Consider the following 18,044-nt stretch of genomic DNA (forward strand, 5'->3'; position numbering starts at 1 on the left):
TCCATTGTTTGGAAAATATCTTGATAGGGCTTTGGGAATTTTTGCCTAAATTTAGTTATAACTCTAGGTGTTTTTCTCTCAAAAATATCGGGAAAAATTATTTGTCGTGGCCAAGCAATTGTCATGGAGAGGAGGAAATCGTGTACGATTTAGGTACTCTTCAGCCATTAGGGAAGATGAGCCTTTTATTGGGCTCTTATAACTTATTCGAATGGCTTTAATGAGATTTTGAACTCTTTAATAGAGGTGTTCAAACATCGTGAAACCTTTAAAACCCCATATGATTGAGTTACGTTACTAATCATGCCAATGAGATTATTACAATATCCTTTAGGATACTACAAAGTTGAATTATCAATCTTCTATTTGTCAAAAAAAAAAAAAAAAAAAAAAATCAATTTTCTAAAATTAGGCATAATAACAAATAAGCCCCCTTCAATTAAATTACTGTTAAATATAACTATCTGAATGACACGTGTAAGGTACATGATGTTCCACTAACTGAAACCAAAAAAAAAAACTGAAACCAACATACAGTTACAAATCTATTCGAGCATTTAATTAGAGTATAAAGAAAAATAAAGAAAAAAATAAAAAATAATAATCTCTCTCTCTCCGTCCCTTTCTCCTATATATAGAGGATAACGATATACGATCCGCGAAGAGTTTAAAAAATTATTCCAGAAGGAGAAAGAGAAATAAAGAGAGCGATTGTGATTTTGATTGTTTCTGTGTGTTTGTGTGAGTTCGCGCGAGAGAGATAGAGAGAGAATGTCGAGTACGTCGTCTGGGGAAATGGCGTATGTGGAGCACACTGCGGGTGTCAATGGCCTCCACAAGATCATTCTCCGCGAGGTTCGTGGCTGTTCTGCTGAGGTACCATTCGTTGAACGCATGCTCTCTATCTTTGATCTTTATTTTCTTTATCTTTTCATGCATAGTGTTTTGTGCTTATTTCATTAGTTTTCTTGTTCTTGAATTTTGGTTTTGGATTGATTTTGCGTTGTGTTTGAGGATTTATGCACTGCTACACATCAGTATTTCGTGCCAATGTTGAATCTATCAATGTATTACGGAGCTTGATTAATTTCTTTAACGTTCTTCTTCTTAATGAATGGGACTGACAATTTTCTCTGTAATTATGTTCTGTTCATTCTTCTGCGTGACTTTGCTGTGATTGTCCTTTGATGGATGTATCTTATGCCAAATTTTGCAACTTTGTTTTGCGATACTGTATGTGATTTTATGATTTATTTTTTATAAGATATGTGATTTTATGATTTCACACGAGGTGAACAGAAATTTGGAAAGAAAACTATGTTATGGGGGGGATCTGGATCGGAACAAGACTGCTTCATGTGTAGGTATTTTTTTCTTGCTTTGTTCTGTTAACGATCTACCTAGATTGAACCAGAGGGGCTGCATATGAGAAACTCTGCTGATTCTTCGGATGAGTTGGCAAAGTTTGGAGTGAAATGAGGAGAAGATTTATGACGATATTGGCTGATTTAGTTACAAAATTCACCGCTTTTCTTGGTACTTTGGTACGCAGAATGAAGTCAAAGTTTGACATGAGAGTTCAGGCATTTTACTCTCTTTATTTCTGCAGGAAAACATGTGGAAAATTTTGTGTAAATCCTTATAAAATTTTGATTGATTGCGGTGAAAGAAAACTATTGACAGATCGAAAATAGGAAGCAATAAAAGTTCTAGGCATGCAAAAGCAGACTCGTATTACTGCCTTGATAAAGATTCAAATTGGACTTCTCTTTTAAATCAGCCCCCTTATTTTATGGCGATAATTATTTGATTGAGATTTTTAAATGCATTGAAAAGTTCTAATTACTTTCATTATGTAAATGTTGCCAATCCTTTTTCTTTTATTATGAATTACATGGTCATTATTTTTGAAGTTTACTTAAATTTTTCTCTTTACTTTTTCTTGCTTGGTTTTAGCTTCTCTTTTCTGTTTTGGAGTTTTCCTATTTTTCATTATTTGATTTTTTTGCTTCTACAAGTTTAATCATACATTTTCTATATGGTTTTTAAATGCTGACTTGGAAATGTAGAATTGCTTGGGGTTAATGGCTTCATTTTTTTTTTTTAACAAATTGTATGGTGCCAGTAGGAGAAACGTGAATGAATTCTACTGGGGGGGGGGGGGGGGGGGGGGGGTGGGTAAATTTCAATGTTGTAGCTTGTGTGTGCAAAAATACTCCTGAGAGGCCTTTGTTGATGGAGATGGTGAATTAAACTGAGGTGCTTGAATGGCCAAGGAAGTTGAGGCATGTTTTTCACCGTCTGTGGTGGGGACATATTATATTTGTGAAGTTGGATGTGTGGGACCATATTTAAGTGCTTATATAATTTTCTTCGTTTCATAACTAGCTCTGCAATATTTATTCAGTAGCAAAATATTTTCTTTTGTGCCATATCTATGAGATGTTTCGTGAACATCATTCTTTTGTACCACTCTTATACTTTTTCCTTCTCTCTCTCTCTCTCTCTCCCCTTCACTTGCATACTTTTGGGAGCTCTTTTTTGGCTCTTTTCTGGTGTGTGTCGCCTTTTATGCAACCTGAACTGAATCCATCTGCACCTTATAATTGGAAGTGTAAATATGTAAGTCTATTAACATGGGGCAATTCGTATTCACTACCTTGTTCTGTATACTTAATTGAATCTTATCTTCAGATTACATATGTAAGTCTATTAACATGGGTGTTTCTGTTCTTGATTACATATTTTATAATTGAACTTTTCTTATTGTTTTTCTTGTCTGGTGTTGACAAGGTGATAGATGCAGCTTATTTAGACTCAGCTGCACTTTTTATGACTTTGTCCTTTTGGAACAGGTGTATTTGTACGGGGCTCAAGTTACATCTTGGAAGAATGAACATGGGGAAGAATTGCTTTTTCTTAGTAGTAAGGTACGATAAATGCATTATAATTGTTGTACAAAATCTGTTTAGCTGGAGATCGTAAATGGCATCAAAATTTATTTTTTATCTGGTTATTTTATGGGCGATATGTGGTAATTTTTTTTTTCTTGTGCCTGTTATATAACTCCTTCTATCACTAAATAGTTTTCCCATTTAATTACTTATTAAAAATTTGTTGGCCCATTTAAATATGCACAAATTTTAAGCAAACCAGTAATAAATGAGTTTCTGCCTACCCTAATATTATACGCCTGAAATCTTTCAAACATAAAATATATAATACTATTAGATAACTCTTCCTAATCCTAAAATGCTATTTGACTTAAATTACTTCACTCTTCTTAATTTGCTTGCCATTTCTTCTTGGGTGTCTTACCAAATGACTTCCAAGAAACATTCTTCTAATATTAAGTTTTTTCCAAAAAAAAATCATTCTTATAATATTAGATAACATTATTAGGTGCCGCATCAAAATTCTTGGGTGTTGCCATTTCTTCCTAGAAGTTTTTGTATTGTGCCGCATCAAAATAAACTTAATTGTTGTTTTGCATTAAGTTTGCTAGCTGCAGCTCTTTTTTTTTTTTTTTTTTTCCCTACCAGAGTTTCTTTTATTTATGGTCTTTTGTCTGTTCTTAATATCTATGCTTATTGCAGGCTATTTTTAAACCTCCAAAGGCAATACGTGGAGGTATTCCAATATGTTTTCCTCAAGTATGTGGTTATTTTCTTTCAGCTTTTCTCTTCATTCATTATTTCTTTTCTTTTTAAATTTTTTTTTTTTTTTTTTTAAAAAAAAAAATCTTCTGTATATGCAGTTTGGAATTCAGGGTTCTCTTGAAGTACATGGATTTGCTAGGAATAGGTTTTGGATCGTAGATCCTGATCCCCCACCTTTTCCAACTAGTAGCTCCAATAAGGCTTTTGTTGATTTAATACTTAAGCTCTCTGAAGAAGATGTGAAGATCTGGCCTCACAGGTGCATGACTCATTTTCTATAATATCTTTAATTATGTTGAAGGTTATCATGTAATTTCTTACAAGGCATTTGGAGCATGTTATTTATGCTCTATGGTTACCCTTTTATTTTTCTGTTCTTTTATTTTATTTTTATTCTTTTTATTTTTATTTATTTATTATTATTATTTTTTCCAAATGCGGGACAGGGAGCAGGGAGGGATAGTTTAGTGAGGCTGAGCATTAATTTTGTGTCATTTGTTTGTGAAACAATTATTTAGTTTATTGGAAAATTGTTCCCTTTTTTTTTTTTTTTTCTGACTTTAGGATATTTGAAAACACTTCATATTAGAAGTAGAACGAACATATTAGAAAACTGTTCTACTCCTATGAGATTGTTACCTGTGCATTTAAATACTTGGAACTCTGATCTTTCGAGTAAATTAAGCATTGAACTAGTTGTCTTCATATTTATAGTTTTCTTGATTTTTTTGATCTTTTTCTAGTTAGGTGTTTCTCTTGTATACTTTTTGTGTAAAGATCTATTATTTGTAGATATGAGTTTCGCCTGAGGATAACTTTGGGACCTGGAGGAGATTTGATGTTGACGTCTCGTATTCGCAATACAAGTACAGATGGAAAGTTGCTTACGTTCACGTTTGCATATCACACATATTTTGCTGTTACAGATGTCAGGTTTTATCGCGATACCTATTCTTTTTATCACTTCAGTTATTACTTTAGTAGTTTAACTCCCCACTCCCCCTCCCTGTATTCTCTTTTCTGTAGGCAGTAAAATATCTATCAGCATTGGATGTGTTTTAACATTTCACATGCTTCTATCTATCTCAAATTCCAAAATTTTCAAAAATTGTCTCATCAAATTGATTAATTTGGGACTTATCCAGAAATAAAAATGATAACTTTATGAAATTTCAGATGTCATGCATATCTAAATTGATATTTCAGAGGGAGGCATATGGAGTGGTAGTTTATGTATTGTAAAGATATGTCGTGGACATGGTTGGGACAATAGTGATAGTACATTTGTTAAAGGGTCAGATTCTTGACATATTCTGATGGGGCTATTTGTTATTTCTGGTGAGGATGTAGCCGTATTTCCCTTGCATGATTAGCTGGTCTTCCTCTGATAATTAGTTTTTCCATTTCTAAATGGGTAAAAGGAGTGGTGACATGTCCTGTTAGTATGAAGAGATATATATTGGAGACTACAGGTTGGGGTGTAGTCATTCTAACAATGGAAGAATGACAAGTGATTGCAGTGATACCAAACAGTACAAATACTAAAATACAGAGACATAGGAATGTCAAGAAGAATCTTCCTTTATGTTATTATGAACTGTTACTCCATTGCAATATGTAATTGTTATTAGATGCTTAACTTTTTCTCTATAAGATAAAGTTATCTATTTAATTTTAGGAATGCTGTGTGCTATTGGTTTTATGCAAAGTATCAAGTCCACAGTTTAGATCATTCATATGCATCCCCTGATTTCTTAGAAGATGTTTCAACTGTTAATCTATGTATTATGTTGAGGATTATCAATCAATCCTTGTTTATGGGAAAACAAGACTTGATCATATTGGAATACTATCTTATACTGATCTAGGCACTTCTTGTTATCTATTAAGCAATGGTGTATTCATCAAAAAAATATTAAGCAATGGTGCATTTGTGAAATTTTGTGACATAGACAAACCTTGTCTATCCTCGCTAAGCTTCTGTTTCTTAATCAGGCTCTGTGTTGGGAAGACAATCCTTTTCCATAATTCAGCTAGTTGTGTCTCCCGCGTGAAGTTGTATATGCAACTTCATCCATTTTATTTTACACACTAAATTTTATGAAACGGCCAATTCAATCTCACCATGTTTGGGCCCTAGAAGAGAGATCAATTTATGTCTGGAGATGAAACAAACACCAATAACATTGTCAGACGGCTTAATTCCTGTTGTTTAACTACTTGCAGAGTGATTTTTCTGATTTTTGAGATATATTTATTATAGATAGTAAAATACCATCGTACGGAAGAACTTTACATCATAATCATGCAAGATACCTTAAGAAGCTAGTTTGGTTTCATTCATTTCTATTAAATCTGCTGTGACTTATACTTGTGATTGATGCTCTAAGAAGAGTTCAGGAGAATGTGTTTTTTTTGTATTTTGCTGCAAATTAACTATCATGTTCTTCTATTCAGTGAAGTTCGGGTAGAAGGCCTAGAGACCCTGGATTATTTGGATAACCTGCAGAATAGAGAGCGATTTACAGAACAAGGAGATGCAATAACATTCGAATCAGAAGTTAGTACTGGTTTGAATGGGAATGCTTTGGATTTTTCACTGTCATTTTGTTCAAATATTTATTAGTTGCTTCTTTATTTACTCTTTTGATGGTAAAGGTGGACAAAATATATCTCAGTACCCCAACAAAAATTGCAATTATTGATCATGAAAGGAAGAGAACATTTGTTTTGCGGAAAGATGGACTTCCAGATGCTGGTGAGTTGAGTCCCATCCACGCGCTCTGCTAGGTTTTGAGTTTTTGCCATTTATATAGCTACCATAGCAAGCTTACCCTTTTCTTGTTTTTTTTTTTTTTTTTTTTTTTTTTTTTTTTTTTTATATTTTTTCAAAAAAAAAATATTAAGTAGATAGGAAGCTATGCTCTGATAAGAAAATATTGGTAGTACAAACTTTTTATGTGCAACTCCATGCTACTTGTCCTGAAGTTATGAGCGAGCCATTGGTTGGTGGCCAGTCAATATACCATACTAGTTAGGATAACTGTTTAGGAAAGTCTTGGTTTAAACAGATAAAAACTTACTACTTCATTCAAGTGCTAAAGCTCTAGTCTGGATCTGTAGAGAAGTTTATTCAGCGCAAGCTGTGTCTTATGGAAAGACCTCAAGATTTTAGAATGAGAAAAATGGCTTTTTCTGCTGTTATTTGGTGAGGTTTCCCCCTCCCTTTTCTAATGAGGACTGAGGAGAACAAAGGATAAGGCAGATATAAATCATGAATTTCTGGGGAAAATTTTTGCATTTTGCTTTACATGCCTTATAGCAACGTTGGTATCAGATTCTGTGTAAATTGCTTTACACACACACAGAGAAGGCACCACATGTTTGTCTTTAGCATTACTACGAAACATGGTTGATTCTGGTGTTATAAGTGTCTTTCTTTCTGCAGTGGTTTGGAATCCATGGGATAAGAAAGCAAAGGCAATTCCAGACTTTGGGGATGCTGACTACAAGCATATGCTATGTGTTGAGGCTGCTTGTGTGGAAAAGCCCATTGTACTGAAACCTGGTGAAGAATGGAAAGGAAGGCAGGAACTATCTGCTGTTCCTTCCAGTTATTGTAGCGGACAACTTGACCCTCAAAAAGCACTTCAAGGCGTTTAAAGATCGACTATCCCAGTACATATCTTGTACAGGTACTTTACTAGTAGAAAAGATACAATTGTACTGCAGTTAAGGCTACTTTTGTTTTGACATAAACTGGTTTCTGAGAGAATGTTTTCGTTTGAAATATTTTTGGGAAAAATCACTAATTGTCCATTCTTTGGGTTGAGACACCCTTCAAATAAAATCGAATATATTTCCCATTTGTTTGGTTGGTACGAAAAATATTTTCCCACTATGATTGAAAACCATCCGAAAACCTATCAAGTTCACCTAACAATGCCAAATACCATCACCAACAATTTACAAAAAAAAAAAAAAAAAAAAAAACCCACTATTCAGTTAAAAAAAAAAAAAAACCCCACAAAGACCTACAGACAGGGAGAGCCTTCTGCTTTTTTGTCTTTTAGGAAGAGGGTGAGGGAGAAGTTGTTGGGAGGCTGCAATAAAAGGGGTGGGGAAATTGGGGGTGAGAGATTATGATGGGTAATGGAGGATGATGAGTCACAGGCAAAGGAAGGTGATGCTGAGATATTCGGGGTGGTTAGATTCTTCTATGGTGGTGGGGTTTACCATAAGAAGGGTTGGACTGGTGGGCGAGAGAGACAAATGGGGTGGCTCCAAGGGGAGGGTTGGCAACTGGGGTGTGTGGTATTGCAGTTCAGGGAGGTGGTAGAAAAGAAGGGGAATTTGTTCATTGACCAGAATTTTTCACCCACATCAAACACTAGAAAATATGGAAAACGTTTTCTGAAAAAATGCCAAAACAAATGCAACTTAAGAGCATCTATGGTTTTAGATGAGAACGAGTGCATGTAAGTGACTGAGGATGAGGTGCAAGTCCTAAGTACAGGGTTTTAGTTACCATTTGCTTTCATTCATGTTGAGGATTATGCATACATCTTAAACTTTAAAGAGATGTATTATATGTTGAATGAGTTATGGATTGTGAAGCATTAAGCTCCCTCATATTTGAAGCATGATTTTGCATCCTCCTATTGTGATAGCTTGATTTGGTCAGAGTTTTGTGTATTTAAGGGTCAGTTTGGGTTTGTGATTTCAAAAAGTGCAATTAAAAAATAACGATTTTAAAACATGCCACTTGAAAACGCAATTAAGAGTTTGGTAAATCGCAGTTTGACCTTTAAAATCGCAGTTTTGCTTTTAAAATTATACATTTTTAAAAACACACTTCCAACCGATACACTTTCTGCAATTTGGTTTAAAATCGCCCTTATGGCCTGCGAAATCGCACTCGAAACACACTCTAAATACTGGCTTTTAATAGTTTTCCAGGTGGATAAATTGTAATGTGTTAGGTTGAGTTAAGTGCTGGGGAACTGTTGGACTTTTTGTAGTAGGGATAAACCTATGACATTTTCTGAGTAAATGAGCATTAGTCAGAAATGGACTGAACCTGAGAATACAGATAGCTAGATTTTTATCTCTCTGCAATTTATCTTCATGTAGTTTTCTGATGTATTGTCTTTTTTGGGATGCCCTATAGTATGTGTGTTCAACCCATTGCACAATCTGGATTCATATATTGTATTTTGCGTCTTTCTCAATTGAACCCTACTAAGTTTGGGATTTAAGGATTGTTGCTAATTGTAACTGAATTTTACTGCAGGGTTCTTGTGCAGTCTAGATTTGGTGGTGTCAGTGAATTCTTGCCATGATATTTTTTTGGAGGGCAGATTCATTATTAGCAGAATTGTCTATAAAATGTCCTTGAAGCACTATTTGGTTGCAGAAAAAAGAGAGAAGGCAGTTCAAAAAGGGGTTGCTATAATAATTTGTATATATTATTAGGATCTACAAAAAAGAAAGGGGAAGAGAAGAAAGAAAACACATCAAGGCCTTATCGTTCTTTGCCAAAGAAATCTTTGGTTTTTGTTTTTTCTTTCTCTCCTTTCTTTTGTCTGAATGATAACTTTTTTTCTAATTTTTTTTTTCCTGAGCGTGCTGGATGATATCTATTTATTTGAAGAATATCGATTTTAACCCTTTAATATTTTTTTTTAAAGGGAAAATTATTTATTTGATACCTGGAGTTTATGGTTGTACCAAACTGATACTTCGAATATCAAAAGTAGATAACTATTTGTGCAAAATTATTTATTTAGTCTATGTAGTTGTAACAAACTGATGCTTAGAGTATCACAGTAGATAACTGTAATTTAAAACAAATTAAGTCATCACCTACCAAGTGTCAATCATCAATTGGTTGTGACTTGGATTCAGGCATGCATCTAACTGTTTTTGTTAAATAGTTTACCCTAGATCTTTAAACTACTTTTGGTATCCCAATGATCAGTTTAGTACAATTACATAGACTAAATAAATAAATTTTCCTTTTATTTTTTCTATAAAAAAAATTTCCTTCTTCTGGCATGACATGATTACTTGCATGCGTTAGTTATATTTAAAATGGTATTTTTGTCTTTTTATTTTTTGTTTAGATAAAAATACTCTTTCAATATAACTAACCGGACACTAAACTATATACATATATTTGTTCTTCAATTTTTTTTTGGTAAGTTTGATGAACAATAGTAGAACACTTGTTAAAATTCTGAAAGCTTTACTATGAATAATCCTCTCGCATCCGGGGAGTTAGGTAGCTAAACATAATTAAAACAATAGGACACTTTTTTCTTCATCTTCTTCTAATTGAAGAGGGGGAAAGGATTATAGTCTGTTTGAATTTGTAATTTTAAAAATCACAATTCAAAAATAGTTATATCTTGGCAGCTCATTTTTCGTTAACACAAAATCTTTTTATTTTTTAATATCATCGGTTGAAGTTCAAGTTTCCCAAAAAAGGAAATAATTCTTACTAAAAACAGAAAGAAGTTTCCCATACAGGAAAATTACAAAAAAAAAAAAAAAAAAAAAACGGAAAAAAGCCATCGTTGCGCAAACAGCAACGAAACTGAGAAAAAGAGTCAAGAGACAGAGAGAGAGAGAGAGAGAGAGGGAGTGAAACACAAGAACCTCACCGAAAGAGCAAGGAATCAATCAAAATGCAGAGCGAATTTTAGAGAGAGGGAGAGAGATGCTCAAATGCAGGAAGAGAAGGAAGGAGCTAAATGTTGCTCATTGGTCAACGCGCATTCCAACTCTCTCTCTCTGTCTGAAAAACCCAAAATTTTCTCTCGCTTTCTCCAGCTCCAAACAGGTCAGAATTCGAATTCTCTGTCTCTCTCTCAAAGTTATCTGTGTTATCCCAAATCTCTTCTAAGTTTGAACTTCAATTCCAGAACTTATGCTCTCTAAGCTCTTAGTCCTTGCCGATCACTGTTGTTTTTCCAATTTTCGTGAATATTTCCGTACTTTTAGCTTCTCCATTTTGGATAGAGTGAGGGTTTCGCTTTACGTACTTTGAGGTTTCTTCAGGAACTTCGTGCTTTTTGTAGCTACAGAGTGTAATTACGGTTAGGGTTTCTCTCTGTTGAATTGGAAATCCAAACTGAACTTTGCCCTGATTGAAATTTGGAGGGAGAGTTCAAAAATATTTAAGCTAAGGGACTCAGCTCTTCTTGAAAATGTATTGTGTGTTTTCATTGATGGGTTTTGATCAAGTTAAAGGGGTGTATCTTTTAGGTATGTGGAGAATGGATTTTTGGATATGGAGAGAAAACCCCCAATTTAGCTAGGGTTTTGGTTAAAAAGGAAGTGGAAGTTGGTGGAGCATTGTGTATGGATTCTGTTTTATGAGAAATGAAACCGCCGCCACATCAGCATTCGCGGATCAATCTCGCAGATATCAAAGCTCAAATAGTTAAGAGACTTGGGCCGGGGAGGTCGAAACAATATTTTTATTATTTAAGCAGATTGTTGAGTTTAAAGCTAAGCAAGGTAGAGTTTAATAAGCTTTGTTTTCAAGTTTTAGGGCGAGAAAATGTTCCACTCCATAATCAGTTTATTCGGTCAATTTTGAAAAATGCTTGTCATGCAAAAGTTCCACCGGCACCAACTCCTGAGAAGGAAATTCAGACATTTGCTAATGATGGGAATCAGCCAAGTTTGCCCTACCCTTTACTGAATGGGGCTGTTTTTCCATCCTCACCTCCAAAGGCAAGGTCGGAAATTCTTGTTGGGTCAATTGGGAAGGTGGGTTTTGCTTCCCCTCAATCAACAGTTAGTGGTGATAATGTGATATTAGAAGACAGGGATTGTCATATATGGAAGTCAGTGCAGCAGCATCAGAGACTCAGAGAAACAGCAGATAGTGAAGGAGAGGTTTTGCTTTCCCACTCTGCTAAATTGAATCTAATAAAGGGATCAACAGATAGTGTAGTTTCTGTACATAGTAAAGACCAGAAGGAAGTATTAGTTGTTGAAGATGGAAAAGAAGTATTCAGTAGAAGTGCACTCCAGGCCCCACTTGGGATACCGGTTAGCTCTGTTAGTGTGGGTAGGGTCTGCAGAGCTTTTCCTTCAGCAAGCATTGATAGATGCACTAGCTCATATGATAGTGGTGGATTGCTTGAAACCAATGCACTTAGGGAACGGATGCAGCTCATTGCTGGAGCACGGGGCCTTGAAGGGGTGTCAATGGAATGTGCCAATTTGTTGAATAGCGGGTTGGATGCTTACATAAAAGGGTTGATCAAGTACTGCATCGAATTTGTTGGGGCTAGATGTGGACGTGACTTGTCAAAGAACAGTATCTACAAGCACCAGTTTCATAAGAAGCTTGTTACTGGTGTCTTGCCAGGTCTTCATTTTCAGTCGCAATGTACCAATAGGCCTTTGGAAGGCATCCAAGAGCAGGGACAGCATTTTCTGGTTTCATTGCTAGATTTCAAGGTGGCAATGGAGCTGAACCCACAGCAGCTTGGAAAAGACTGGCCATTGCTGCTGGAGAAAATATGTACACAGGCATCTGAGGAATAGTATTTCTGGAGCAAACATTTCTCCCATATGTGATTGATTTAGTTACTGACTGGTGTGAATGGTCATAAAGGTCTGACAGCTTTGCTTGGGCATCATGATAAAACTCTGCCCGTAACAAGTTGATTGGAATCATCACAGGATTGTTCTCCTTCTTTAAACATTGCTCTTGATCTCAACTACCACATTTAACTGCAACCAGTCAGAAGGGAGTCAAATAATAACCCCCCCTGTTTTGTTGCCCTGCTGTATCCTTAGCAAAGTTTTGTTTGTTTCAGCATATCTTCAGCGTTTTTTGTAAATTACAGCCATTGAGAAGATACTTTTAGAACAGTTTTGAAGGAATAATATGTCTAGCTCAGTAGGTAGGTAAAACTATATCATGTAAAAGTTCTTGTGCGTGTATTTCAGAATTTAGAATTGGTTGGATTCTTGAATTAACATCACTTTCTCAAAATATTTTTCTTGATGAGTTAAGAAATTGCTTTACAATTTCAGTTAAGTTATAATATATATATATATTATTTTGAGGACAAAGCACGGGTTTTATGCTATACCAGTCTTTAGCATGTATTCAACTCAACTCAATTAATACTTAATCCCAGCTAATTAGGTAGGCTTAATTGATAGATGCCACTAGTATGTCCTCTTTGCCATCCAAGTGACGATGTCTGAATGAGCATCCACTGGAAGATGAGCATTTATACTATGATAATTGGCAATCATGCTATTCTCAATGATTTCTGTAAGAAAAATCTAATGTTCTGTTGTTGGCTTGGTCCCCAGTCACGGGCATATTTTAGTGACAATTATCTGGTTTTCAAACGCCAATCAAATAATTATGTATTTGGGGTTTTGGACTTTAAATTCAATTTAAATATAATGGTAGTGTCATTGTGCTGGTTCCACCTTGTGATTACCCAAGAGCTGGGTAGTGACTTCAGAATGGAGCCTCATGTTGTGAAGAGAATCATCATTTGTGGAGAGATTTGGGATGCAATTGCTCAAGTAAGCTATATGTGTGGTAGTTTGGGATCTCACCCTAGCTAACAGGAAGCCAACATGTGTAGATATGGGATGCAATAATTTGGTTGGTTACTTGGTTATCACTTATCAAAAACATTATGGCTGATTACCTGTTAATATTCTAAATGCAGGTGAGAGAAACTGGTTCAGAAACTGTACAAAATTACCAATCAGAAATCAGAAAGAAAATGAATTTAGAACTATGAAATGCAAATTTTCCGTGTATGTTTCCTTTGGATGTGCTGTCATCATAGCTGGGGAATCTCTTCATAATAAACTAGTGTAGGGTATTTATTAGCTCACCATAGCCTTCTGATTTTATATTGTCTTTATATATCTTTACTAATCTGGAATTTTTGAATAATCCAAGAAATTCAGTTCGTTATGGAGTTGACTTCCATATCAGATGTTTCCTTTACCCTTATTTGACTGAATTATCACCTCTAAGAAAACTTATGAGCATCTTTAACGTTTGGTCATTGGTTTGTTGTTAAAGTCCTCATGGACTTGGAAGGTTATGCTGGTGAGTTGAATAACTGGGAGGCAAGAGTGGTTGGCTATGAATGGTAATACAGTCTTGATTGTGACTAGCACTCAGACATTGTTATCAAATATTTATTTACTGTTAGTTTAAAGAATGTGCTGGTGAATTTAAGTTTTGGATTATCTTTAAGTTAATTAAGAGGCTTAAGCATGCATATGATTTCTAAGTAGAGACAATTGGAGAATATTCAATTTTCTTAAGTTGCTAAAGTGTATTTGGTTAGTTCTGCTCGAGTTCAAGAAAAGTATATGAATCACTGTTGAGAGCTGGATTAGATTTATTGTGAGACATAAGATTGATCCCATTGGACTTGCAAACAAATATTGTCTCATCGTTTACCTCTCTTTTAAGCATCTTGACTGCACATACCAAAAGTTATGATTAATCTCCTCCAAATTTTAGGTTGTGCTTATGTTGATTGGCTGTGACCCATACAGTCTGGGACTCTGCGAATGATTTCAGTATCACCAGCATGTGCAGTAATCAACATTTTTCATTTGCTTTGCTGCTTGTTTGTTATATTTTTAGCACATTACTATCCACTTATGCTTTGGATGTTCTTGCTTTGAGAAAACTAGTGATCAGCAAAACGGCTCGCCGGGTTTGCTATTTCAGAATGAGCTGATTGTGGATTCAACAAAATATTATTATATTTACACACCACTTTGTCATTTGGTATCAGAGGCAAACCTGATACATATATCATAATATACTGATTGGGCACCCTAGCAAAATAACTATGTACCATGCCACTGCAGTGTCGGTAAAAAGACGATCTGATGTTATGTTGCTGGACATAAGCATCGTGTTATTACTATTTTATCATATTGTTTTAAGCATGATCTGCAGATAAGGATGATGGTGCATTCTGGTTAGACCACAGAAAAACCCTCCAGAAGGCCCGTTGCTTGCGCTTGGGATGGTGTTCCATCAGATACGATTCTGATCGATTCAGTATTTCCCACATCACCTGGACGTCCTGATATCCACAGGTTTGTACATCATTGTGAAGCTTCAAAAGCCCAGCACCTGCCCAGAACAAGTCCACAAATCTTGTTAGTGTCAATAGCTTTTATACTCATAATAACTTTAATAAAGCACTGATCCTACTCGCTGACTGCCACCAAACAAATTTAACACTAATGACCCGAAGCCCAAGTTCATGGAAAAGATATGATTCCTTTCAGTTGGGTGCTATTTATTTTCTTCTGCCCCTAGTGGTCCAGTGGTCCTAACGCCAAAGATCAGCTGCGGCGGCGGACCTCTTTTGGGCGTTATATGCGCACGAAGTTGTAGTTAAAATAATACTTTAAAGTTGTTCAGGCCATTACTAAAAGTGCCTTGGCATAAAGTTGCACTAAAAAAAAGATGTTTGATCCCATCAGAACGCTCATCTTTCGGCGTGAGGGCGAAAGTATTGGTCACCACTTAGTAGGCACTTACCACTTGAATGAGTGGCTGTGGCATGGAAGAATTAGAAATTGGATTGTGTAGGTGATAGTATGGGATCGGGATTGGCTGCATGTCTCTGGCCGAATTACGGTCTACCCGGACGACAAATCAGAGAGGTCCCCGATGGGCCCACTTGCCCGAGCACATCCGAACAGCCTGAGGTGCGGAGCTTACTTGCTCAGCAGGGGTTCTCGGAGCCCTCTCTCAATTGGTTGTCCAAAAATCAACATTCTCTACTTTAACTACTTACTTTTTTTCTTTTCTTTTTTTGATAAATATAAAGAATCACTGCTACTCTGCCTTGGTTTTAAAGATTTGGGAGAAAATATGTTGGAATGAAATTTTGGATTTTATCAACTAAAACGTAAAGAATTTGATGTTTTAAGACCATCTATTGGATATGCTCCTATACTTTACAAACTAAACCAATAGTTTTACTTGTAAAATGTCATTATATTTTCCTATTGCAAAGACCAATAATAGTAGCATAGAGTCTTGAAAAGTATTATATTTCATATTTCTAGAGTTTTTGTTTTAATAAAAAAAAAAAAAAAAAATTATAAAACCAGAGCAGCTTGGAGAACATCCTTCAATTATTATAACTTTTTCATTAACTTGGTTGATCATATAATTAGTGGCTGTGGGCATTACTACACTATTCATGAAGTGATACTTGATTTAGACCAATTCGTACGGACACGCAATTTCCTATTGTCTTCTAGTGAATTAGGCTAGTGGGATCTCTCGTCATTGAAGCTCTTTTAAGCCATTTTTTCTCCTTGTTTTCAGTGATACAGACTGCATATTGATGGTTTTGATGTAATGGCCTTATTGAAATTACATTCTAAGTTGTAAGAATGGTTGCTGGACCCTAATCAACCGACTGAGATTCCTTTAGGAAAATTGTAAGGGCTTTCTTGCTCCCGTTGAGGCTCTCTTACAACTCTGACCAGATTTGAGGGGCACGGGTAATTCCCGATCCTAAGATAGATGGATTGAAAAATTGGCTTTGTAGCTAATTATATTTATTTTAAAGTTAACCCAAAATTAAAACCAAAAAAGTTTACAGACATATGAATATAATTTTTCTAATCATTTATCATATCGTAAATGTTAATGACCTAAATTCTAACTAATATTGTCTATAAGAAGTAGCTCAATCGATTGAAAACTATGTCTCATAAAGTGGAAGTCACTAGTTCGAATCTCCCTCTTGTGAGAACACGTCAAAAAAAAAAAAAAAAAATTCTAACTAGTATATTGAACCTGCTACATGTAATTTTTCTAACCATTATATCCCAAAATAGTGCCCTTTTTTTCACTTGCAATATAATATAATTAGCGCGCTTATTAGTCTTACAGTTAATTTACGAATCAAATAAAAAATTAATAAATTAGAATTAAAGGATTTAAATTATTTGATTAGATATATCAAATTATAATTAATTTATATAATCTTATATTCTCGGAAGTTTCAATATGATCCAAATACTAATTATCAATTTGAAATCCATAAGGTGAGAGTGGGAATGTTGAGAAGAAAGAAGTAGTACCTCAAAGGGGGACATATTTTTCATGAAAATTTTCAAACTCTCACACCTACCGTAGACTTCCCACCTGACATTCCGTGTGCGACAGAGAAAGTACAAAGCGTTGAAAAATTATGTTAAGAGCCAACAAGCAAAGGGACCGCCATGCCACGGTTTATCTTTTGGGAAGAAAAAAGAAGAGAGAGGAAGGCAAAGGATGGGGCCACGTGGTTAGGAACAGAAGAACCTAGTCATGGACTCATGCCTATTGCCCTTATTGAGTAACATGAAAGTCGGGCCAGCGAAAGAATCTTCGAATTAATATACTCTGGGAAATATATATATATATATATTTAACAAAAAAAAAAAAAAAAGTGTGTGAAAATCTTCTTCTGAACGCAAGAAATGGAAACAGAAAAAGGTAGGAATATGAGGAATAAACGAGAATAATTTTTTTTTTTAAAAAAAGGACCAAATTAGAATTATAGGTTTCTATTTTGTTATAATATATATATATATTTTTTCAATTCAATAAGAAAAATGGAATCAATAGGAAACATAGCGATTTCATTGGTATGGCGGCAATTGGCAAATGTTATTATAATTAGTTGGATTGAGAATTTCATGAGATTTTCTTTTTCTTAATCGGCTCAAAACAAATGAGTTCTAATCCCTACTAAATTAGAGTAGATTCATTTAATTAATTTATGATCTGCTAGCTGTATGAGGTATTATGCCCGGCCCAAAGAATTTTAGCAGAAGAAGAAGAAGAAGAAGAAGGAGTAAAGAGAGTAGAGACTGACCATTTTTGCGAGCCTTAACGCGAGCAGAAACGGCAAGCCAAACACGCCTGACAGGGAAAAGCATATTGTGCCACAAATCCATCAACTTGTCTTTGACCTTAATTTTCTTCCTCTGCATTCGTCTCCTATTCCCTCCTCCTCCTCCAAGGCGAACCGCTATGCCTCTTAACCCGGCCAGACCTGTCCTTTCTATATCCACTTCTTCCTGTCTTTCTTTTTATCTTCTCTATATTCTCTCCAAGCACCAAAAGAGAGAGAGAGAGAGAGAGAGAGAGAGAGAGGGAGAGAGAGAGCTCTTGGCACCTCAGCTCAAGCGGAATAGCGCCCACCCGGGCTTGTCTGTTATAACTCTCTAATCAGTCGCACCGACACGTGACGGTAGGTTCTTTTATTCTTTATTAATTATTACTATTTATTGGTATATCTATATCCAATACAATCCATAATTAATTGTAATTTACATTAATCT

The 18,044-nt window shown here is 35.3% G+C and overlaps 3 protein-coding genes across 3 annotated transcripts; 2 read left to right on the forward strand and 1 right to left on the reverse strand.

Moving 5' to 3' along the window:
• The first annotated feature begins 640 nt into the window (after window positions 1-640).
• LOC132187379 (putative glucose-6-phosphate 1-epimerase) lies at window positions 641-9,365 on the forward strand. The gene is made up of 9 exons (XM_059601674.2): window positions 641-876; window positions 2,856-2,930; window positions 3,597-3,653; window positions 3,758-3,918; window positions 4,452-4,592; window positions 6,117-6,219; window positions 6,318-6,417; window positions 7,108-7,354; window positions 8,953-9,365. Exons 1-8 carry the CDS (start codon window positions 772-774, stop codon window positions 7,320-7,322), a joined length of 957 nt encoding a protein of 318 aa, XP_059457657.1. The 5' UTR covers window positions 641-771; the 3' UTR covers window positions 7,323-7,354; window positions 8,953-9,365.
• An 871-nt stretch (window positions 9,366-10,236) lies between these two features.
• LOC132187679 (uncharacterized) lies at window positions 10,237-12,685 on the forward strand. Its single transcript, XM_059602070.2, has 2 exons — window positions 10,237-10,503; window positions 10,586-12,685. Exon 2 carries the CDS (start codon window positions 11,046-11,048, stop codon window positions 12,222-12,224), a length of 1,179 nt encoding a protein of 392 aa, XP_059458053.2. The 5' UTR covers window positions 10,237-10,503; window positions 10,586-11,045; the 3' UTR covers window positions 12,225-12,685.
• Window positions 12,686-14,413: 1,728 nt separating this feature from the next.
• On the reverse strand, window positions 14,414-17,893 carry LOC132187680 (uncharacterized). The gene is made up of 2 exons (XM_059602071.2): window positions 17,576-17,893; window positions 14,414-14,820 (listed from the first exon to the last, which is right to left on the reverse strand). The coding sequence occupies exons 1-2, from the start codon at window positions 17,691-17,693 to the stop codon at window positions 14,624-14,626; spliced, it is 315 nt and encodes a 104-aa protein (XP_059458054.1). The 5' UTR covers window positions 17,694-17,893; the 3' UTR covers window positions 14,414-14,623.
• Window positions 17,894-18,044: the final 151 nt, after the last annotated feature.

The sequence above is a fragment of the Corylus avellana genome, chromosome 6 (assembly GCF_965113065.1).
Source record: "Corylus avellana chromosome 6, dhCorAvel1.hap1.2, whole genome shotgun sequence".
Lineage (NCBI taxonomy): Eukaryota > Viridiplantae > Streptophyta > Magnoliopsida > Fagales > Betulaceae > Corylus > Corylus avellana.

Bases quoted from the DNA above. Each gene is read 5' to 3' on its own strand.
- LOC132187379 (XM_059601674.2), top strand. From the start codon at position 772: ATGTCGAGTACGTCGTCTGGGGAAATGGCGTATGTGGAGCACACTGCG. The intron at 3,919-4,451 runs GTGCATGACTCA...TATTATTTGTAG, and splicing joins GTGAAGATCTGGCCTCACAG to ATATGAGTTTCGCCTGAGGA. The intron at 6,220-6,317 runs GTTAGTACTGGT...TTGATGGTAAAG, and splicing joins CAATAACATTCGAATCAGAA to GTGGACAAAATATATCTCAG.
- LOC132187679 (XM_059602070.2), top strand. From the start codon at position 11,046: ATGAAACCGCCGCCACATCAGCATTCGCGGATCAATCTCGCAGATATC.
- LOC132187680 (XM_059602071.2), bottom strand. From the start codon at position 17,693: ATGCAGAGGAAGAAAATTAAGGTCAAAGACAAGTTGATGGATTTGTGG. The intron at 14,821-17,575 runs GTCAGTCTCTAC...TGTTCTGGGCAG, and splicing joins CGTTAAGGCTCGCAAAAATG to GTGCTGGGCTTTTGAAGCTT.